The sequence below is a fragment of the Brachyhypopomus gauderio genome, chromosome 3 (genome assembly GCF_052324685.1).
Source record: "Brachyhypopomus gauderio isolate BG-103 chromosome 3, BGAUD_0.2, whole genome shotgun sequence".
In the NCBI taxonomy this organism is placed as follows: Eukaryota; Metazoa; Chordata; class Actinopteri; order Gymnotiformes; family Hypopomidae; genus Brachyhypopomus; species Brachyhypopomus gauderio.
The window spans coordinates 21,768,229-21,792,413 of record NC_135213.1 but is presented as its reverse complement, the minus strand read 5'-3'; the positions used below and the strand labels follow the sequence as shown (position 1 = coordinate 21,792,413).

At 48.6% G+C, this 24,185-nt stretch overlaps 2 protein-coding genes across 2 annotated transcripts; one reads left to right on the top strand and one right to left on the bottom strand.

Annotated features, from left to right (window-relative positions):
- The first annotated feature begins 63 nt into the window (after positions 1-63).
- Positions 64-19,370, top strand: mrtfba (myocardin related transcription factor Ba). Its single transcript, XM_077000319.1, is given in 19 exon segments — positions 64-254; positions 1,854-1,964; positions 4,975-5,207; positions 8,366-8,431; positions 8,936-8,991; positions 9,156-9,231; positions 9,447-9,608; positions 9,770-9,933; positions 10,044-10,184; positions 10,366-10,613; positions 11,787-11,949; positions 12,089-12,391; positions 12,394-12,445; positions 12,448-12,866; positions 13,745-13,855; positions 14,388-14,555; positions 14,671-14,796; positions 14,907-14,967; positions 15,087-19,370. Coding segments are annotated over 17 exon segments (2,931 nt in total). The 5' UTR covers positions 64-254; positions 1,854-1,964; positions 4,975-5,071; the 3' UTR covers positions 15,566-19,370.
- LOC143510701 (uncharacterized) lies at positions 19,358-21,792 on the bottom strand. Its single transcript, XM_077000326.1, has 5 exons — positions 21,401-21,792; positions 20,927-21,055; positions 20,512-20,586; positions 20,203-20,353; positions 19,358-20,030 (listed from the first exon to the last, which is right to left on the bottom strand). Exons 1-5 carry the CDS (start codon positions 21,525-21,527, stop codon positions 19,922-19,924), a joined length of 591 nt encoding a protein of 196 aa, XP_076856441.1. The 5' UTR covers positions 21,528-21,792; the 3' UTR covers positions 19,358-19,921.
- Between the last annotated feature and the right edge of the window lie 2,393 nt (positions 21,793-24,185).

Genomic DNA, 24,185 nt, shown 5'->3' with positions numbered 1-24,185 from the left:
CAGGTGTGACAGTAGCTCTGCAGTTGGTCGGAAGAGATTTGCCAGACCTCCGGGGTGCGTCACTAAGTTCAGACCATAGACTGTACGGTTCAGACGACCAGCGCAGCGGCAGCCATCTTATCTCCACAAAAACTTCAATCCTGGAGAAAAACCACTAGATACCAGTGTTTCTGCACACGGATGTTCGTATCCCGGACAGTTATGGAGCATTAAAGCTGAGGTCGGGCGGTACTGCGACGGCTGTGAGGAACAGGGTAGGAGCACAGTCGTACCCGCTGTTAATGTCTCGCTTTTATTATTAGCGTGGACGCTCTTGTCAAGCTAGCGTAGCATAGCATAGCTGCCCTGTTTTCTCCGAGGAGTAGCAGCTGGCTAAGATAAGCTAGCTGGCTACCTGGCTTTGCATTGATAAACATAAGGCTTGTTGGCTTTCCTTATTGGGAAGCTGGTAAATAGCTAGTTGTTTGCTAGCTAAACTAATGTCTAAACTCTTCAGAAATGTAAAAGCGTGATGGAGTGTTATTCCTTGTTAAGGTTGTTGCTGTCTAGCTGACTGGACTCTTCATCAGGTTGCTAGTAAACTAATATTTTAATATAAACATTCTCCGAGCATGCTGACTAGCTGCTGTGAGTAAACACGTTAACATTACTGACTCTTCGTTTCTGTCCAGCAGTTCATATATTCATATGTACGTGCTTAATCATGTAAGCAAGCTTGAACTGCTATGTCGTTCAAGAAACTGAGCATGTCAGGTGTTTAAAATGACCCAACCCTTTGTTTAACAGGAGAGTACAGTTTAACTACATGCATATATACTCTGTGTCTGCGTATTTGAAGTCGATGAATAGATGAACAGATGAATAGAGAATGGCGGTGTTCAGATCAAGCAGTCTGTGAGTCATGCACAGGTGTGTGTAAGTTCATTTTCCTGTTCCTTTGATTATAGCCATGGCTGCTCGCCATTCTGCATGCCATGTTTAACAAGTGGAGGACGATCCAGTGTCAGATGGTTTGATTAGAGCGCTGGAACTGACATTCTACACCTCGCCTATACAAGAGATTCAGTGTCTTTGTAGAATAGAGAAGCAGGACTGATTCAGTGCATCACACTACTTTGATCTGTTCATTCTGTTTACTGCACGAAGCATAACAGCAGCGCTACAGAGGGGTTGTGTGGATTGAGTGTGAAACAGAGGGGCAGGGCTGCAGGTTTTTGTGCAGTGCGACCCGTCACACACTGGTCTTTGATGTTCATTTTGACTTTGAAGAGACCTGGGCTCCACTGCAGATTGCACAGCATGACTTCTGCCCATTATCCCGAGATGGGACTACAAGATAGGGACGTGAAACACGATAGGCATAAGACTTACATTGCCTGCAAATTCCTTGATATGATCTCTTTTACATCAGCTTAATGCTGAGAGTTGACCATTGAGAGTTTAGTTTTGTGGTTTTGAGCAAATTCCACTCATTTTGGCCCAGATTCAAATCACAGTATTGAAGCTTTAAATCTTGATTGAACTTGGCATATGTGCTGATTTGGGGCTTTTATGCGTTTAGCTCTGCCCTTATCAAGTAAGCAAGTGTATCCTGCGTACTGCCGGGTGGTGCCTCTTGGCTATTTATTGTAGGTGAATCTCACGAGACTGTGGCCCAGATCAGGAGCAGACTTGTGATCAGTAGTCTGCCTGGCTGTGTCCTGCTGAAGTGAACCCAAAGCTTAGTAAAGGCATAAAGTGTATTTGATTTGGACCTCAGTAATGTTTGCAGCTTACACTGGAATTCTGATTTTTATCATTTTCATAAAACAAAAACAAAGCAAGCCTATACCATAGCCTCTTTTCCACCATAGGGCTGGACGGTTCTGAGTATGGACAATAACCATTCCAGTCGCGTTTCCACATGAAAATGGAAAAAGGCGTGATGACGTAGGGATCTTCTGATTGGTTCTACATAAATAGAGGTAAGCATCTACTTGTTGCTTTCTCGTTTGTCGTCAATGTTCGTCATTTGAATATGTCCTCTGCTGTTTTGCACGCACGAAAATAAACACTAAAAAACAGGCCGAACAGTATTGAATGATCTATCTTGTCAGACACACACAGTGACCAGAGATGTTCAGTGACATAATTATGAGGAGAATCCATCACGGTCTCAAATTCTTCCTGGTCCTGATTTCTTGAAAAAGAAAACTGGGAGAAAAGAAATCCGTGGAAGTCTCAGGAGTGCAGAACTGTGCGGAACATTCTGACACTGTGTTAGGAATTGTTCACCCCTGCAGTGGAAAAGAGGCCCATAGCTCCAAAAAAGTCTTAGCTGTACTATGTGAGGATGATTCAATTCCCAGAGGGAGGAGCTATATCGTATCTCTAACTTGCTTCTTATGGGGAGATGCACTGATTAAGTCAGGTGTCCACATATGGCCTCACACACCTAGGAGCTAAAAACATGGCCTGTTACAGTTTAGCAGTTGTGATTCACCCCTTCCTTAAAACAGTAACACGACTTTATGTGGCATACTGAGCTAATTAAATAAGCTGTTAGCAAGCCATGTGTCTCTTTGCTGCACCTAAAGCATACATTACATAGCAGGGTTGTTCCTGGCCTTCAGAGGTGACACCGTTTGCTTGAGTTTGACGAAGCGAGTTCTCGAAGCATTACTCGGGGTCGCTACAGTTAGTGACTTTCCTTTGATGAACACATGGTAGTTGTTGGGATATTTTTTGCCAAGCAGAAGAAAGGGCCTTGCCATCTGGACGTAACCTGTGCAGATATTCCCCAGGTGATTAGTCATGCTTCATGTTTGTTCTCCCTCCGTCAAGGGCCAAGGGCGTCCTCTCATGGCTCTTCAGACAGTGTGGAGTAGGCCAGGCCATGCGAGGTCTTTCTCCTTTTACGCTGTTTGCTACTTTAGAGTTGACTGTGTATTTCATCACTGATAACAGCCTAAGACTTTTAGATGACTGGCTTTGTTGAAGACTGCAAATAAGAAGGTGAAACTGGATTGTGTGAGGAAACGGCGGGGGACTGCATTTCTCAAAATCTGGAGCTTGGAGCTGTAATGCTGACTGCTTGGCCCTTGATTTCCACTGCTGGGTACTCAGGTTCTCAGTTACGTTACCTGCCATCACCACTGAAATGCCACTCCAGGGTGATCATCAATCCTTCTCTTTGTCAGGTTCTCAGTTACGTTACCTGCCATCACCACTGAAATGCCACTCCAGGGTGATCATCAATCCTTCTCTTTGTCAAGTTCTCAGTTACGTTACCTGCCATCACCACTGAAATGCCACTCCAGGGTGATCATCAATCCTTCTCTTTGTCAAGTTCTCAGTTACATTACCTGCCATCACCACTGAAATGCCACTCCAGGGTGATCATCAATCCTTCTCTTTGTCAAGTTCTCAGTTACATTACCTGCCATCACCACTGAAATGCCACTCCAGGGTGATCATCAATCCTTCTCTTTGTCAAGTTGCTTCTAGTCCAGTTTTCCAAAGCTTTGTTCCAAACATTAATGATGTGAACAAAGTCAAGCTCAAAATACTCGGTGATAAACAGTATGGGTTAATTGTAATTAATTCTGTTTTCTGCTGGAGGACATACACAGCCTTATACCACTGGTATTATAAAGTACATATGACGGAGTAGTAGTAGTAGTAGTATAGAACAAAACAAATGGAGTCTATCTGCACTACCTGGATCATCTGCCTACAACCAGAAATGTTTTGTTGGTTTATTCTGTCAAAAGTGTCTGTTCAGTTCCATTGAGTGTTGCATTTGAACTCGTGTGTCTTTTAAGTGCATTGGCCGTCAAGGATTGTATCAGTTTTACACTTGATGTAGTGTCTGTGGAATTATGGGTAAAGCTTCTGAATCAAGAGCTTTGGGCGTACATACGTTTTACCCTGAAACTGCAGAATGCAGTGATTATGCACTGAGTTGAGTAAGTGGGCTTTTCAGGTCTGCTTGCTTTTGGCTCTGTTTGAAAGCTTCAATAATCTCCAGTTTTCCTCTTGACATCTTGATGAAATCAGGGTCTAGTGGGTCTACAGTACTGTATGAAGGAGTTGGTGGTTTGCTTTTTTAAATAAATAAAAAATGTTTTAAAAACATGCCTCTAGTCATTGATGTGCTTGTAAAAACCAGCTGGCATTTCAGCTTACTTACCCACACTCTTACCATTTGGGTTTCATTGTGTGAGCATTTTACCCTTTCTGCTAGCAAAGATGGAAAATTAAGAGGCTATGAAATCCAAAGTCCATTGATACCGATGATTCATAGGGTATAGAGACCAGAAGTGTTTGCTGCCTTCTTGAGCAGTGGCTGAAGACCACAGAACTGGTGTGAATAGGAGTTAGTTAGACAAAGTACTTTGCCGGGTTGTGCTTGGCTCAGTTTTTGCCGGATAGTTTAACATAACCCATAAAACATAGTCCAAATGCCAGGCATGTTTCAAAGACAGCAAACCAAGGCACTCCCATCATAACTCACAATAACACGTGTTTGTGTTGCCTCATAATGAACATAATGAGTGCAGCCTTTGGAAGCAATATTTAAATGAAAATTTAAATTGTTGTAGTAGGAGTGTTTTGTAGAGACTTCGACAATTTATTTACAGGGTTTTAGAATTCTCTGGTGAATGGAGAGTTTGTTTCAGGATGTTTCATGCCTAGTTCACAAACTGGAACATCCTCAAAGCGCAGCAGCGATGGTGTACTACACTTAAAGTCAATTTGTTCAGCTTTTGCGGTGTGTTCACCACACCAGAAAAAGGTTTTTCTTCTGTTACTTGCAACTGGGTTTTTAGGGTTCGTCCATATGGCTAAATTGATATTACAGACTTGACCACATTGTTATTAAAGACAGGAAAATAAACCCTTACTAACTTTGTCTTGCATATGTGAAGTTCCACTAACATTTTAATGTAGTATTCTTTTATAATTCTTCCACTCTTACTTTCCATGTTGCAGAAACCTGTGTGTGTGTGCACCAGAGACGACGGTGAGGAGTTTGCCGTGACCCCCCTCGTCCCCGGGGAGTCTCCTGACTCCTCCTCTTAGAGGAGACATGGAGGCGCGGGGAGCGGCGGGGCCAGGGGGCGCACTGGCACCCAGCCCCCAGAGTGAGGCCGTGACCCACGACATGGAGGAGCTGTCCCTGCAACCCAGCCAGAACCTGCCCCCCCTCAACGAGCGCAAGAACGGTGAGCCCACGCCCAGCCGCCCTTAAAGAGGTGACGGTGTGCTTTTGCCCCGGGCCTTGTCCCTGAAACCATTATCCCCACCACACCCGGCCCTGGAGAAATAGGACCTGGTGAAGTTCTACGGTCCCTTTGTTCCACGATCAATTGTAGTTCGGTAGAGTAGCAGTAGCAAGGGAGTGGGTTTGATACCCAGGGATCTCACACACACACACTTGTGTGTGTTATGTGTGTGTGTCGCTCTGGGTAACTAATGTGAGTTGGAGGTGCTAATGAGCACTTGGTGCTGGAAGGTGAATATGGTCCATTTTAACATATTAAGAGATTTAAGAAATTGAGAAAATGTCCCCAGAAATTTTTTTTTGTTTGTTTGTTTTTTAGTTAGACGTCATTAAATATTAGGTACCATTCTATTTTTGTTGGTTTATTTTTTGTCAGTCTGGGTAATTGGTCTGGCTGTTTAAGTGTTTATTTACCAAATCGTTGTCTGTCTCAGGAAAATGTAAACCTAAATACAAATAATTGTCATTAGTAAGCATCAAATTTGAAACTACCTGCTCGCTGTTTTGCACTTTGTCCACCCTGCAGCCTTCACCCCCACCTTCTCCACCCTGTAGTCCTCACCCTCACCTTCTCCACCCTGTAGTCCACACCCCCACCTTCTCCACCCTGTAGTCCTCACCCCCACCTTCTCCACCCTGCAGCCTTCACCCCCACCACCTTCACCCTGTAGTCCTCAACCTCACCACCTTCACCCCGCAGCCTTCACCCCCACCTTCTCCACCCTGTAATCCTCACCCCTCACCTTCTCCACCCTGTAGTCCTCACCCCCCACCTTCTCCACCCTGTAGTCCACACCCCCACCTTCTCCACCTTGTAGTCCTCACCCCCACCTTCTCCACCCTGTAGTCCACACCCCCACCTTCTCCACCCTGCAGCCTTCACCCCACCTTCTCCACCCTGTAGTCCTCACCCCCACCACCTTCACCCTGTAGTCCTCACCCCCCACCTTCTCCACCCTGTAGTCCTCACCCCCACCTTCTCCACCCTGTAGTCCTCACCCCCACCACCTTCACCACCCTGTAGTCCTCACCCCCACCTTCTCCACCCTGTAGTCCTCACCCCCACCTTCTCCACCCTGTAGTCCTCACCCCCCACCTTCTCCACCCTGTAGTCCTCACCCCCCACCTTCTCCACCCTGTAGTCCTCACCCCCACCTTCTCCACCCTGTAGTCCACACCCCCACCTTCTCCACCCTGTAGTTCTCACCCCCCACCTTCTCCACCCTGTAGTCCTCACCCTCACCACCTTCACCCTGTAGTCCTCACCCCCACCTTCTCCACCCTGTAGTCCTCACCCCCCACCTTCTCCACCCTGTAGTCCTCACTCTCAGCCATCACAGAGGAATCCCTCATAGTCGCCATAGACATCTGCAGAGACCACAGTGGTGACATTACAGAGGCTCCTGTTTTGGCTCTGTGTTTTGATTGGCATGTGAAAGGTTACAGGGCCAGACTGTCCACACTCAGCACCTCAAAGCGTCCTGTTCTCAGGTCAGCATCTGAGTGGGAAATGTATCGACTCCCCCTGTTGAGGTCACTGTGTCACTAAAGGGGAACTTTAAGCTTATATGACAAGACATGACTCACGTCAGTCATTCTCCCAGCAGCTGACGCTGGAATACGTTCAGTGCTTTTGCTTCTTCTTCAGCGTCCTTGTAGGTGTGTGTGCGTGTGTGTGTGTGTGAGAAAAATAGCACTGAATCAGCAGGCTGGTTTCATTCCAAAATGAACCCCCCCACCACCAACTCAACAAAAATGTGGCGGAGGTTGTTTTAGAGCTGAAGATAGCTGTGGGAGCTGATGAAGGTGGAGCTCATCTCCCCCACCCATTCCTGCTCCCCCACACTTGCAGTAGTGTGAGTGGAGGAGCAAGCAGTGGCTTTGGAGGGAGCGTTTGGAGCTGGGGCTCCGAGGTCCGGCGCTACACCCGCGTGCTTCGCTAGAACACCTCCAGGATGTCTTCTGAAGAAACGTTGGTTAGCGTAACTCAGAGACTCGAGCGGAACTCGGCGCAGCGGTAAAAGGAACAAACTATTCCATGAACGGGGGAAGAGTGTGAGGTCACTTCCTCTCCGACTGACTTGAGAAGTGCTGGTTAGCCTCCTCCGAACTGGACGGCTCACTGACTGAAGCGGTGTCCAGGAGACGTGGGGCCATGCTGGTTGCGCTCCTAGGACGTGCTGTCTTAGAGATGTCCGACTGCTGGGTCTCCTCTCACAGTGGGTTGCTCCATGCTCTCTTGTGCCATATAAGACACGCGTCTTCTGATTTTGTTCTGTGGTGTGCAGAGCCTTCACAACAATGTTGACTCTTTTAATGATTGCTTATATAATTTTGATGTATTCTGTATGTGATGTGATTGAGATTTGCTGCAATATTTTACAGTGTCATGTATAGTCTTCCCAGTTTTTGTTATTTTCAGCTTGGTTCTCCCAGTGAGGAGATACCTGGGTAAGGATCCACCAGATGTTTTAGTCTGACTGATTTCTTCTCATTTTACCCATTGATATACATTTTCATTACAAATTGTTTTGGGGCTAAAATCAGTGGGAAATCACTATACACTCATCAGCTCTGGACAAAACCAGTTGCCAAGTACAACTGCCAGCAAACATTTGGCAGTAGTGATGGTGATCATTTTGATAAAATCTTCTGACCAGATGACCTTGTGCACACAGCATGTCATCAGTAGTCATGGTGACTGGAGAATGCACTAGAAACAGTTCTGAGTTTCCCCCAAAACTGAACACCAACAATGAACAAACAGCTTCTCTGGAGTGAGTAGTTTTGGTGGCAGGAAGAATGTGCACCTTTTAGAATTGTAGTAGGAAGTGTGTGTGTGTGTGTGTGTGTGTGTGTGTGTGTGTGTGTGTGTGTGTGTGTGTGTGTGTGTGTGGGGGGGGGGGGGGGGGGGGGGTTTTCTTCTTTCTTTATGAGGTTGTATTTCCCTGTGCTTGTGTGTCAGTGCGCGGGCGTGTTGCTGCATGTCTGACGCTGTGTGTGAGTCCAGATGGAATGCCCAGTAATGTCTTCTGTCCGTGTGTGTGGAGGCGGTGTTGGTGACCCCAGGACTCTGACCTCTGCTCTTCTCCCCAACAGTCCTCCAGCTCCGGCTGCAGCAGCGGCGTACGCGTGAGCAGCTGGTTGACCAGGGCATCATGCCACGTGAGTAACGCCTGTCCGTCAAACGCACCACATACTCATCTGGGGGCTGTGATCATTGTTCAAATGACACCGGTTTTTAATAAAGGAGTGCTTCATATGTGCTGCACTGTGGTTTTAGAAGCAAGTTATTATGCTGTTGAGTCCTCTAATCCATTTTCATTTAGCATGATTATGTTGCACCAGAGCGTAGCTTAACTTGCCCCAGAGTATTTCTACAACTCACTACCACCATCACAACCACCCTGAAGTGTTCAAAAGCGCACAACATACTCTTGTGTACTGTGACTGAGTGACCTACTTAAACCCAACGTTAATGCTCAGCCTTTTGATGGATGAGATCCTCTTCCTTGCGTAAGCTCAATCTGAAGCTCAGCGCAGATTGCCAAACAGAAGCCCAGTCTTGAGAGGCTGGCCATGTGTCCGTCTGGCGTCTCTCTCCATCTGCGCCGTGTGTGTGTGTTTGAAGCGATGCACTCACGTTTGCGTTGTGCTTGCTGTGTGCAGCCCTCAAGAGTCCGGCAGCGTTCCATGAGCAGATCCGGAGTCTGGAGAGAGCCAGGGTAAGAACCCGCCGACTCTACACCTCCCTCTGAGACCACCTCAACGCCACTCTTACAGACCACTGTGAAGGAGCTTACAATGTCCCCCTGTTGTTTTCAGTCCTAAACTTTGAATTACAAACATTTTCCTGGCTTCTTCTTTTTTTTATCCTCTATGGTTACAGACCGAGAATTTCCTGAAGCACAAGATCCGGAGTCGTCCGGAGAGGGCGGAGCTTGTTCGCATGCACATCTTACAAGGTAGGCCCTCGTGTGCCCTCGTGCGCCCTCGTGTGCCCACGCTAGCTCCCCACCCTCCCCACTCTCACCGGCTATGGACCGCTCCCTGCGTTTGCTATAGTTTGCACCTCTGTGACCCAGACTGTGGTGGTATCCATGACACCATTAATCACCGCGGTGGTGCTCACCAGCTGTGTGTGGTGTGCTAACCGCATTGGCTGTGTCCGTTTGTGCAGAGACGGGGGCGGAGCCATCGCTGCAGGCCACGCAGCTGAAACTGAAGAGGGCCCGGCTGGCCGACGACCTCAACGAGAAGATCGCTCAGCGGCCCGGCCCCATGGAGCTGGTGGAGAAGAACATCCTGCCCGTGGCCTCCAGCGTTAAAGAAGCCATCATTGGTAACCAAGTTGTCCGAAATTTAGTTTCCAAGTGTGTGGTCATGTAGATCTGATGCTACATCTAGGCGTAGTGATCCAATTTATAAGTCAAACAGTCAGCGCAGGTTAAATAAGTGGTTTTCCTTGCTGACAGTTCTGATCTGTCTCTCTGTTCTGGGCAGATGGCCAGATGCAATACCCCAAAACACTGGACATTGATGAGGACAGTGGCGACGCCTTCTCCCCAGAGCAGCCGGCCAGCCAGGAGTCACATGGGTCTGCCGCTTCTCCCGGGGAGCCCAAGGTCTTGGAGGCCCTGTCGCCACTGCCCAATAACTTCCTACAGGTGCCCATCCATCTCTGCTTCCCATATGTGAGGAAAGGCGTTGAAGGTTGTGATTGCCCGTGTGTGGTGGGTCGTGACCTGATGGGGCCTTCCCTGTTTGCCCTCCACAGCACTACACTCCTGCCCCCAAGGCCGTGGGAGAGGTCCTCAAGCTCCCGTCTGCCTGCGAGGCCTTGGTCAGCCCACCAGCCCCGCAGCCTCAGCCGGTCCCTCCGCCCCCCCCGCCGAGACCCGCGCCCACCCTCGTCAAGGTCGCTCACACTAGAACACCACGTCTCGGTAGTGCTAGACACGATGAGTCACTGCAAGTCATCCTTAATTTACCTTAAATGAAAGGAAATGAATGAGAACTCCATTTGCTAAACTCAAAAGCTCTGCCTGCTCCGCTGTGGCGACGGCTCGCTGACGGGGGGTTTCTGCTCCCTCCTGCAGCAGAGTCAGCCTAAGGCCGCTGGAGACAAGAGCCGCAGCAAGAAGAGCAAAGAAGCCAAACCGCGAGTGAAGAAGCTGAAGTACCACCAGTACATCCCCCCCGACCAGAAACAGGAGCCCAGCGAGGCCCCCATGGACTCCGCCTACGCCCGCCTCCTCCACCAGCAGCAGCTCTTCCTGCAGCTGCAGATCATCAGCCAACAGCAGCAGCACTACAACTACCACACCATCCTGCCCGCCCCTCTCAAGTAGGCCCCGCCCCCCCGCCACGCTCCCTCCGCCTTCCTGCGGCCTGGAGGCAGTGCGTCTCCGTCGCCTGACCTCCACCTGTGCTGCTCCATGTGTGCTGGCTGCCTCTGGCAGTTCCATAAAGATCTCAGTCCCAGAAAGGTCCAGCATTTGAAGTATTTCGATATAACTGTTAGGATATAATTTGTCACAAACTTGCAGCACTGTGCACATTAGAAAGCTTCCGTAGTTACATTAGTAGTTCCGTAGAAAAAACGTTTTGGAACTCACATTGTCAGGACTCATTGGTAACTAGGCTCATTACCTAGTTTCCAATAACAAGTGCTGTTTGGTGATGCGTATTAATGGCAGGAAGTTGATGTGATATATTTCTCCTCAGCTTCCTCTTCCATCCAAGCTCCTTCTCCAAGCGCTTTTATTTTGTCCTGCCTGCATTGTTCGCTGCAGAGGTTGTTTGTGAGAGAGGAAGGCGGACAGCTGTGTCGAGAGCGCTTTGTGAACAGATCCCCCTCTCCTGCCCCTCTCCTGCCCCTCTCCTGCCCCTCCCCTGCCCCTCCCCCCTCGCCCCTCCCCTGCCCCTCCCCTGCCCCTCTCCTGCCCCTCTCCTGCCCCTCTCCTGCTCCTCCCCTGCCCCCCCTCCTGCCCCTCCCCTGCCCCTCCCCTGCCCCTCCCCCTGCCCCTCCCCTGCCCCTCTCCTGCCCCTCTCCTGCCCCTCTCCTGCCCCCTCCCCTGCCCACTCCTGCCCCTCTCCTGACCCCTCTCCTGCCCCTGCCCCCCCCCCCCCCGCCCCTCTCCTGCCCCTCCCCTGCCCCTCCCCTGCCCCTCCCCTGCCCACTCCTGCCCCTCTCCTGCCCCTCTCCTGCCCCTCCCCTGCACCCCTCCTGCCCCTCCCCTGCCCCCCCCCCCCCCCGCCCCTCTCCTGCCCCTCTCCTGCCCCTCCCCTGCCCCTCTCCTGCCCCTCCCCTGCCCGCCCCCCCCCCCCCCCCCCCGCCCCTCTCCTGCCCCTCCCCTGCCCCTCCCCTGCCCCTCCCCTGCCCACTCCTGCCCCTCTCCTGCCCCTCTCCTGCCCCTCCCCTGCACCCCTCCTGCCCCTCCCCTGCCCCCCCCCCCCCCCCCCCCCCGCCCCTCTCCTGCCCCTCCCCTGCCCCTCTCCTGCCCCTCTTCCCCCACAGGCCTGTGATCGACAGCCAGAGCAGCAACGCCACAGTCGCCATTAACAACAGCCTTCCTGCCTCCATCATGGTGTCGCTGCCTGCAGCCACAACCATACGCCATAATAGTACCCTGTCCAACCGCAAAGCTGGAACACTACCAGCCAACCTGGAGGAGATGAAGGTGAAGCCATATTGTGGGGAGGAGGGCGGTTGTTTATTATATACGGCTATGTGCTAATACTGGTTCTTTGGTAACCTTAAGCCGTGGGTGTAATTGCTTGCTGAAATTTGCTGGTAATCAAGGTTTTAACTTGATTTAGGTGGCTGAGCTTAAAATGGAACTGAAGCTGCGTGGTCTCCCTGTGTCTGGAACCAAAACAGACCTGATCGAGCGGCTGAAGCCTTACCAGGAGAGCCCCGCCACCATCAACTGTACCGGCCCCAGCACCCAGCCCTGCAGCACGCCCATGGAGGTGTCCGGCACGGCCGCGACCCTCTCTCCCACACCGAAGCCCTCTGAGAACCATGCCCCCACGCCACCCGTGTCACCCGTGCTCTCGGACGCACCGCACGGCGGCAGGGAGGGGGTGTCCGCGGAAAGCCAGCAGGAGGTGCCCGGCCAGGGCGGGATATGGGGCGTTCGCCCCGCCGGCCGCCCCCCGAGGAGCAGGACCGAAGGACGAGAAGGAGCGGCAGATAGAGGAGCTCCTGCGCAAGTTGGAGCAGGAGCAGCGCCTGGTGGAGGAGCTGAAGATGCAGCTGGAGGTGGAGAAGAGAGGCGGCCAGGCCACGCCCCCGGCGGACGGCGCCGCCCCACCCACGCTGTTGACCCCCGTAAAGGTGGAGGGCGCGGTCAGCGTCGACTGCAGGCTGGTGTCGCCCGCCTCGCCCGTGGCCGTGAAGCCGGAGAAGAGCCCCGCGGCTCAGGTGGCGGCCCTGCCCCAGTTCATCATCAGCCACCAGGGCGTGTCCCAGGTCATCGGGCCGCCCCAGACCCTCCTCGCCGCACAGCACGGCAGCACCCAGATCCTGCTGCCCATGCCCCTGGCCAGTAACACCACCACCATCCAGCTCCCCAGCACCAACGTCAAGCTACAGGTACTTACCTGTGAATCCCAGACACTGACCTCGCCGCCTCAAGAACAAATCATTTGATAAGAGAAAGAAAAAACACTTCTGTATGCCTGAACTTGTTTCTGTCTGTCTGTCTGTGTGTGTGTGTGTGTGTGTGTGTGTACACATACTTTCTTTTCTATTTATATATTTATTTATTTTTATTGGTATTTTGCAAAACCATAATTATACAAAACTTGTTTTGTTCTGAAACTATATACCCAAGACCAGGGACTGCCAGAGTAGATCAGGACCATTATTAGTAATCATAAACACATACATATCCGTAGATAGAAGCAGATTGCATTCAACTGGATAAGAGGAGGAACCCTTCAGAGAGAGAGGGGGGGAGGGGGAAAAGGAAACTCATGGGGAAACAACAACAAAAATAATGTAAGAATAAATAAATATAACAAAAATAAATGGCTATAGGACAAGAGGTCAGCGTAGGACAACGAGGACCATGATTCTTGTAGCAGATCTGACATGCAGTCATCATCAGTATTCTCTATAGGTCCAATGTTGACAGACCCTCAAATATGTCCGTCCAGTCTCTTATTGATTTGGCCGTTGAGCGCTCTAACAGAACATTGTGTTTATATTCCACAACCCAGATCCTGTTAAGGGACGTAGTCGCCTCAAACCACAGTTTAAGAATGTTTTTATTTGGCTGCTGTTAAAGCAGATAACAAAATTTTCTGCAGGTTTAAGGACAGATCGAGTGAGTGACCATCATTTAGTTAAACCACAGACCAGGCTGTTTTACAATAGACTTTCAAAGAACATATGCACAAAGGTACCAGTGACATTCGCCTTCCAGTCCTTGTACACGTACTTTCTAATATTGCCTCTCTGTTCTTCAGCCAGCTGTCTCTCCTCAAGGCCAAACACTGATACAGGCGGCTACGCTGCAGCCTGTCAAAGGCGAGAACTCCTCCCTCCAGCAGGCAGTGCCTCCTGCCCACATAGTGCAGGTGAGCCCTTACACACGCACCCAACCTGCCCCCCCCACAGGAGACAGGTCGGGAGATGTTGGTTAGTGCTGTGTGGGTGGGAAGAACCTGAGTAAACTGAGTAAGTGAATTAGTGTGATGCAGCCACACAACAGTCTCATCTAGAGGCTCTGGGATCGTGTGGCGTAGCCTGGGAGGGTCTATCAGGCATCCATCAGCCAGGCGTAGTCTGATTTCACACAGCGCTCGGTGTCTGGTGTAGCGGGTGGCGTCAGGCCCGTGGTGCGCTGCTAAGGTTACCCGAGTAGTAACAGCAGATGGACGCTAGTGCCAGATGCCTGGGGAGGCAGCGGAGCGGCTGCCCTGGTCACGGGTCATCTTCGGCCTCGCAGAACCGGAGCCCGGAGGATAGCGGCTTGGTGCCGCGTTCGGCTCCCTCAGACTGTGCCGATGCTACACTAGGGCGCCTGGTGTGCAGCGTGCCCTCCAGGCTCAGCGTAGCGGAAGTGTGTGGCGGCTGGTCCTTCATGATCTCCCGGGTTTCTTTGTGCAGGCGCTGCCCGTGCACAGCGGCGCTGGCTCTGGTTTCCAGCACGGAGCCGGTGAGAGCCACACAGGCCCGGAGATGCCTCAGTGCTTCCTGAGCAGCTCCCCAGAGGGCGTGGCCTCCGCCCAGACCTCCCCTGTCCCGCCCGTCCTCACCAACGGCCCCCTCAGCACGGTAAGGGGAGGAGCCGCGTGGGCACGACCGGCGGGCGTTCGCGGCTTTGCGTGGGCTCGTGTGATGTCGGGGCGTTTCACATCATGATCGTGTGCTGTGTCCGTCGCCCTCACAGGCCCAGCCCGCCTTTATCCTGCAGCCCCCAGCATTCGGCCACGCCCCCAAAAGCAGAGAACCGCCCCCTTACGAGGACGCAGTCAAGCAGAGGCGTGGCCTGCAGCAGGCACCCGCCGTCACGCAGGTCCTGCACACACACACACCTTTTACGCAAACGGTACCGCAGTGTCTGCATGTCGTCCTGGAGACCTGCGATTCCAATAACGGGTCCTCGTCCGCGGTGTTGTGTTTCAGGTTCCTACAGCGACCAGTCAGCAGATGGACGACCTGTTTGATATCCTCATTGAAAGTGGAGGTGAGTGCTGATGGTGTTGCAGAAGAGAATCTGATTGGCCGTGGCTGTGAGTTTGGGTTGTACATTCTCGGCTGCCTCGGTAGTCACAAGTTTTCCACCGTTGACCCGTGTTTCCGCAGAAATCACACCTTTCGGTCAGCAGGACGCCCCGGGGCCCAAGATGATGCCAGTTACCGCCAGCATCACCACTTTACCCATCAACACGGTCCTGTCTCGGCCACCCGCCCAGGTGCAGACGGCACCGCCCCCGTCCCTCCTGGTGGAGTCTATGCCCAGCCTGGCCTCCCTGGCGTCGGACAACCAGCTGGAGGCGCTGTTGGAGGGCGCCCTGGTGGGGGAGCCTGAGCAGAGGACGCTGGGCCTCCTGGAGGAGCTCCACCACCAGCTCCTGGACCAGCCCCACTCCCCCATGGACACCTCCGAGCTGGGCTTCGGCGAGCCACACGCCCCTGCCGCCTCCTCCTTCTTCAGCCTGCAGGACACGTGCCTGGACAGCATGGAATGGCTGGACCTGACCATGCCTGGGCCCGTCGGGCCCCTCAACCCGCTGGGCAGTGCTTCTGACTTCCTGGACACGCATGACCTGCACTGGGAGTGAGAGTGCTGTGGCTCCCAGTGTGTACATTCACTCTTGCGCACATGCACATACACACACACACACACACACACACACACACACACACACACACACACACATTCTTGCACACAAGCACTCCTAAATGCTCTTTTTTGTGGGGGAGTGGGATAAAGGGAGAATGACGTGGGCTCTTGTTTATAGCCGTGATGTGTGTGTGTGTGTGTGTGTGTGTGTGTGTGTGTGTGTGTGTGTGTGTGTGTGTGTGTGTGTGTGCGCGTGTGGGTCTGTAAGGCTGCATGGAGTCATTCTTTCTGGACTGCACGGGCCACATGCATGCAGTGCAGTGTCTCATGCGCCCCCTGCAGGAGAATGTGAGCGCCCCTTTCTGCTCGTCTGCTGTGCTTTGTGTTCGCTGGGCTGCCCCAGCCTCTCTTTAAGGGGCCAATCAGAGCAGGAGCTGCTCCTGTCCAGCGCCCCCTGGCTGTCACGTGCCACAGACGGCGTGCTTTTGAGCACGGCCTGTAAATATCGCTGCAACCAATACTGAAACACAGAGTCAGAAGGTCTCGTTGTGTCAAGACATCTCCACTCCAAACTAAATAGCACCATGACAAAAATTTGCTTTGTTTGCACAGAACAGATGACTATGGCGAGCGCATGCCTTTAGCATTCAGGATCCGTAACGCTCGTTATGAAACACACGTTTCGTGCCTGAGAACACAGCGAAACGGAGGAGAACCTTCATAACGCCGTAGCTACAAGCACTTTTCAGGGCCGTTCTGATCAAATGCATTACCATCACTTTATATGCTAACTCCGGGATCGGCCATTCGCAAAAAGTCTTCTGTCACGGCAGCCTCTGAAAACCAGACCTCTTTTTGTCTGCAGGTATTTTCATTAGCATGGGAGTGATTGGGTTAGGCACCTGAGGTCAGGAAGCGCCTGTAAGGAATGCTGCCTGGTGGCCCCGACTAGATGGCTGCAGGGTATTAATGTACCATATTGTGAAGTGCGGTCCCATACGCTCGTCTTTAATGCGTGTTCTGCCAGGCAGCCGGATGGTGTGTGTATGACAGGAACGGTTTCTATACGACATGGTGCTTGTTTAAAAAACAAAGTTGGAGAGGCAGGACTAAAATTGTGGCCAACACTAATAGCAGTGCTCATTCACACAGCCTAACAGGGCACTACAGTATTTATAGGCGTCTTGTGCTGTTTATTTACAGAGGGACTGAGGAATGTAGACTCTCTGTGTGCCTCTGATGTTTTCTTTGTGAGATTTTAGATGTTCCTGAAGAAACAGAACGCTTCCTTTTACTGTTTGAGCCGTGGTTCAGGGGATTTTTATCCCTTCTGTTTTTCTGTTTATTTGTGTTTCTTTCAGTTTTTGCAGTTCTTTCTTACGCCAGGTTTGAGCACCAAGTTGTCCTCATCGTCTCATGTAGACACTACACGTCCAACACTGTAGGCAGCTTAAAGGCAAAGCAGTGGGGGAGCAGAAGACCTCCACTCCTCCACCAGCTCACCCACCACCACCCTTACATCCACTAAGGCACTCCCTGGTAGCTGCACTTTTTGACTATGCCTCCATCTGTGACATTCTCTCTTGCTCTCACACTTATTTTTCTCTCCCCCTCTGGGGTGTGTGTAGGTGTGTGTGGGTGTGTGTGGGTGTGTTTCACTGTTTGATGTATCACTGTGCCTCCATCCTTGTACCTTTTTGCGCACAGTAAAAGAAGCGAAAAGACAAAAACTACATGGCAGCGTGAACACAAGCGAAGTAAATGTATATGATATTTGAAGAAATGAAGAAACTTTTTGGCAGCGTGCAGTTGAGCTGAGTGTAGTAATCATCAGGCTGAACACTTTGTGTGAGGTTCTTTAAGTTCAAATCAAACAGCACTGCTTGTCAATTTGCTGGGTTAATCTTTAACTACTCACTCATCTTTGTCATGTGGCCTCTTTTTACTTTTCAGACAGTACAGGAATGATGGTTTTAAACGTGACGTTAAGCATTTCTAGGAGAAATTTGACCTTTATAACATCTTATCCCGAAGAATGACTATTGTTAATCTCTGATATTAGAGGCAAAAACTTTATATTATTTGAAAGCAATACTGATTGAAATCAGTATGTTTGACCTAAAAGAGGAATTTGCTCCAACTATGTCTGTAATCACTCTGGTGTTTGTTTTTACATGCAGGATGTTTAGCACTTTTTGCTATAGTGATGACCTTTTCAACATAGCCGAACAATCATTAAGCATCCAAGCACCTTCACAGATACAGCTGTGTCATGGACGAGGGCTCCGTAGCTGTTTGTTGTGCTTGCATCGTCTCTGCGATGCTGCCGTCAGCTCGGGGCCGTGGGGTCGGTAAGACACACAGCCTCCATGTCGTTCCAGCTTCAAGGCTCTGTACTGTTTGCCCTTCACACTGACCAAGACGTGGCCTCTCCACACGATGCCAAATGACCGTCTCCTGGCCCAGGCAGCCATTCCTGGCTGTGGAGCTGGGACTGGCTTCTGTATACCCTTTGTTTACAGAGGCTGGCTTGAAGGCAGGCCAGGTGTCTGAAAGCAGATCTGGGTGGCGCACAGCTGCATTACTGCTGATGGGCTGATTTTTAGGCCAGGGGGAAGGCGACAGCGTAATCAAAATGGCTGGTGCAAAGTACCCTGGTCCTTACAGGCTGTCCCACCACATGCCTCTGATTAATGTACCCTGGGCCTTACAGGCTGTCCCACCACATGCCTCTCTGATCAGATGTTTAGGGCTGGTAGTGCAATGCAGATTTGTGTAAAAAAAAAGTTACCAAAGAGGCCAAAAAAATAATGTTCAGTGCCATTTGATCCAAGTGGTTTGTGAACTGCTGGATGGTTAAGAATTCTCGTTTTGGGAAATATATTAAGTTAGTGGAACTAAAAGCACTGAGTGAAATGTGTAGAGGTTTGCTGTGAAGCAGCTACGATGCGACACAAAGGCTAGCGTTCCGTTCAGTTTTGAACACTAACGTAAGGAGAGCAAAGCAATAACTTGCAGTCTTTAATTTGATGTGCAGTACTGTACTGACTGCAGTGTATGGTCAGCCTCAGCACATTGCCTTGGTATTATGACGTTACTGTCTGCATTAGCACGCACTCGTTTGTACCGGGCCGCAGACACAACAAGGCGTCAACGTTAAGCCTCACGCCGGAGCCCGAGCGCATAAACCAGGCAGCTGACCCATCCACTCCCCTCCACACCCGTTTGGACTTTAAGACCTCTAGTTTCCACAGACCTCTAGTTTCTTTTAAGAAGTACAGATTCATGGTTTGGTCTTTTCATCAAGTGGTCAACCCACAATTCAGTGCTAGAGTAGATTTTTGTTTTTGTTTTGTTTTTTGCACAGTAATTGGTTGTTCAACTTTTGGCTGTTCCCATTTTATACTGCTGGATTTTTATTTGTAAATGTAATACTTTTTATCGACATTGTTAATGTGTAAAGTATCAGTGGTGACTACACTGGTTGATTAAACCTGTTGACTGCCACTTCTCAGCGTCCTCACAGAGGAGGAGATATTGTCATTTGTATGCCATACATTTTGCACATTATGTACATATTTGAATGGATGTAATACATATTTGGATGGATGTAATACATATTTTTCTACATGTTTAGCGCACCCATGAGCTCTATTTTGTGAAGAGTTTTAAAAGATATAAGTATACATACGCTGTTATGTGTCAACTCACTTTGCTGTATTGTGAACATACTGTTGTAGAGGATGTTTCAGAATCTCTTAAATATACCAGAGGAATGAAGTACAAAAAAGTCTGTGGTTTTATTTATTACAGCAATGATTATGATACAATGTAAATATACGTAGTTTAACATATGAGCTTGTTCACATATTTGCCCATAAGGATGTTTTCATTATATAAATGGAATACTATAAACATGCCCTTTATCTGAGCTTGCCAACATTGATCACACATGTCTGACCCTAAGACAATTTATCTAGACTGTAATCAGCAAACGTATTTGCTTCATTTAGCATATCACATAGTCTCGTCCTTAAAACCCGTGCAACACATGGTAGACATTTAAGGACTTTCTTCTCTTTGTAAAGTAAATTGCATTTGATTGTCCTCCAAGTCAGAAGTATAGCTGTGGTTAATGTCAACACCTCTGAGCTAACTGAATTAGCTGCTTATGCTATATCTGTTAGGTCATTTTTATCCAATTTGATCAATGAGAATATAGCACGTGGAAAATGGAAAGTCTGGACTTTTTATCAATTCACCAACTGGGTTTTTGTTTCAGTCTAACACATACCATCCAACATCCTGCCCAAAGAGAAGTCCTCATTTTCACGGTCACTGCCGCCAGCGTGCATTAAATCCGGTGGACAGTGCTGATTTCGGCTTGACAGGACGGACACCTGTGGCTGACGTCTTTAAAGTAGTTCATGCAGAAAGGGAGCAGGCAGCATCCACCTACACAGCTGGTTGAATCAGGCACAAACATGGCTGCTGAGAACATGCACCAGCAGCCTGAATACTTCCACTGTGTCAAAAGAGGAACTGAATACCCCAGTCGCTGTGGTGCGATCTGCCCTCAGACAACAGCTGAGTCAATAATAATGCAAATTAAGGAAGGTAGAGAGGGTGACTCACCCCAGCATCACAGACAGAAAGCACAGGAGAAAGGTTGTTGGTCCCACTCTTCTGTGGACTTTGGTGGTGACCTGTTGTAGGCAGACTGGACACTGCACTGTAGCGGGGGAAAAGGAGAGGTCCTTCACCTCCACCACCTCCTCAGAGCTCCCTGGGCAGTGAAAGTCATGATTTTATTATTTAAATGACAGCCAAGTATCTGTTCCACTGGAGGGCTGTGTGTGTACTGCAATGTGAAATGTCAGGACAGTCAGGACAGCACTACCAGTGCTTTCATTACTCAGCGTCCTCCAAAAGACCATGCCTTACCTCTCGAGACACTGTGACGGGCAGTCGGGAGGACACACACTCTGTTTTGATGATCGGTTGTGATGTTTTTGCATTCTAGGAATGACATCAGTCAGTTGGTGTGAATACAATGGAGGTTTTGTAAGGAAATTAAAATTTACAAATAAATTGTAAATTGAGTGAGGGGTGGGGGTTGTATTATTAAATTACAATTACTTGTTAATTGTAACAATTAAATTACAATTACTTGTATTTGCACTCTTTCCAGATAGAAGTCAAAGCTCTGAGTACTTTCTTCATATGTGTCCTAATTATATACAATTATAATATATAGAGTTTGTTAAAATATTTCTTTTGGCCTTTTCCATGTTGCAAATACAATCTGGCCTCTTTGGACAATGGTAATCTCTATTGAACGGTGATGGTGTAACCGTACTAGATGATTCCTGTATTACTAAACCCTTCGTAGTGAGCAGGTTGCTCTCTCTCTGTGACAGGAGCTGCAGCTCCGTCTTGATTTTCTCCAGCTCTGATAGCCCTTGTTCATCTTCCTCACTGACAGTTCCTATGAGGAGACATGAAGACCCATTATGTAGAACTAAACCATTGGGTCAGAACAAGAAATGTCGGGCCAACCGATCTTATGTTCTTTTTTAAACATATCTCTTAAAAGGAACCCCAAACTGAGACCAGTGTCTTGTTTGATCTGGGCTGCATACAGTGAAATTCAAGTAGACCATAAATAAATTAAGGAAGAATTATGTTTGTTGTTCTTAATATTGCCTGTAGGACACAAATTCATTGACTTTGGTCCATGCAACAGAGATCACGTACCCTCTAGAGATTTGCCCAGACACAATTAGAGCTTTAGGTCAGAGGGAACCTGGAACCTGTTACCTGTTCTGGTTACCTGTTAAGCTCTTGCTCTTGAGGAACTCCTGCATCTCCTGGAGGACAAATAGCCGATTCTGGAGTTCCTGCCTTCTCATCACGATGTGCAACATCTCATTGGAGCTCTGATCCACCGTGTCCTCCATTACTACAACCAGGCTGATTGTTCTTCCTGCATAGCCACCGAGCCAAATTCCAGAGAGGTTTGTTTACCCAGAACACCTAGTGGGTTCTTACATCTTACTGGTGTTTTGACACCAAGTTGTACTGGAGAGTGGGACATGGGTTGACAACTATTCACCATTCACAAAGTTGGCTTCATGATTGGTTTAGTCAGAAGCTTCAAAAAGGGCAGGTATGACGTATCAAACATGCAAATGAATGTAGATTTATTTGACCCTCTCAACACAACTCCTGCATGTCTTTCCATTTATTGGACTGCACCGTTTGAATACCTCATATGCTCCAGTGGTTGTTGTGAAATAACACTGTGCAAAATAAATAGAACTAGATGAAACACAATAACAAACAAATCACACAGTAAACATGAGCAGCAATGAAACATAACTGCAAGCCCATTGTCTTAATGATCCAGTTCAGCAATCCAGCCAGGAAATTCTTGCCATGTTGCAATACCAGCTACAGTATTAGGTTTGTTCTATTATGCCCTTCACTATGAATCATTCAGTTTCAGTTTCAAACATATAGACAGATAAAAAATGTACCATAATTTCCATAGTTTTTTTTAATTATCTTCATGATGTGAGTAGATTGACTGTATGAGCTGAGATACCTTGGATAGTACGACTTTGTTTTGCAAGTCCTGACCCGTTACTGTGGTTTCCAGTGAAGAATACTCTGGTCAGAGTGACATATTCAAATGGATGCACTAGGAAGAGACTGTCTGGGGTTTTATTATTATTGGTTGGGTTGTTTGCATGCTTGCATGCTCATGATGTGTTATGGTAGCAATAGGAGGAGAGACAGTCCAGTACTGTTTTGAATGTATTTCCATATTCAAATTCCTCAAGGACACTGATAAACAGGCAGTTTTTTTAAGCCAGGTGTTTGTGAGATAGTGAGGGACTGTTATTCTGAATTTGCAATAAAGGACTAATGTCTGATTATCAATATAACACACACACACATATATGTGTACGTGTAGTGTATGATTTACTCGAGTAAAACTACAAAATTACTTCATTTAAAATGTAAAAATTACTTAGTTACTTTCAGTTTTTTTATGCAAAAAAGTATGAGTCTTGAATCAAATTCAGCTTTAATCAATTTCGAAGTGTATTTAAATGCACATCCACACTTGCAATAGATCAGCTGGGCTCAGGAACATACTTCCTCACAGCACAAGGACAATCACAACATGTACCATAAAGTGCAAACAATTTTCAGTCCTATTGTCCAACGGACAACACTATGATAAGAATAAAGAAATTTAAATTACAAATTATTAAACAAAAGGCACACAAAATTAAATGCCCACAAGATACCACAAATCAAAATAAAACAATATAAAATGCACACAGGGTCTCACCTCAAAAAAAAAATGCTCATAGGATCCCACAATTTAAAAGTAAATGCCCACAGGATCCCACTATTCACAGTAAAATGCCCACAGGATGCCACAACTCAGAATTAAACAAAATGCGCAGATCCTGATAGATTGAAGATTTAAAGATAGAACAATCTCATCCTTTTGAAAAAAAGTGCACCGGATTACGACCTGATTATGAGACAATGGAAAGGCAAGACAAGGCCACGCATGTAACGTCGGGTGTGACAACAAGTACAAACCATCAAAACAAAGAGAGTAGTAGACCCAAGTGCTGACAAAACGCAAAGAGCAAAATGTGTGCGTGAGTGCGTCCACACACACACACACACACACAGCAAAACCAATCACACGAGACGCGGAATAAACTCAACGCGTAGAAAATAAACTTAGGACGCCAGGGGAAGTAACTGGCAGCAGGCAGAACGCCGTGACGAAACAAAACCCTTCCCAAAATATATGAAGAACGGATAGGAAGAGATAAAGCAGGGGGACAACCTGAGGTAGGCTAGTAAGCAGCGCAGGAGATAGTTACTCAAATAAGTAGTAGAAAAGCAAGAGAGATTAGAGAGAGCGAGAGAGAGCATAAGGTGGCGAGACACCTAAACACAAGAAACGCAACCAACGCAATATATATCAGTGGGGAACCGTCAGGGCATTATATATATAATTATCCAATTTTATTTTATCTACTTACAGTTTTACAATCGACATCTAAACAATTACAAAAACATAAGCAAATAAATTATTCAACCGTGTCTATTCAATCTGTGTTGGAAGGCGAGGGGTTAAGTGGAAGCCTGTGAGCCTGTGTCTCCCCCTATCAGGACTGTGATGCCCGCTGTTCATTTACAGAGGGCCTGGCAGTTATAATTCAGCGCAATACCAGTTTCAAATGACAGTAAAATTGACCAATCATATCTTCCCTCTTAATGGGCGGGCTTAACTGTATGATAATTTCCGCCCGCTGTGGCGACGCTAGCTGTCGTTAGCGCACCACCGCTAGCTAGTTTCGATTCATCCCTTTGACGTCCTCGTTTACATATTCCGCTTCCGAGAATCACGGAGCTGTTTGTTTGGAAACTTGTTTTGATTAAGAAGTTATCTAGTACAAATGTTATTGTTTATTGCATTTCTAAAGCTGTATACTGTCATCTCAGTTTTCTTTATTAGGAGAGGAAACAATTTTTTTCGGGGGGGGGGGGGGGGGGGGGGGGGGGTAGCGGGCCCAGGTTTA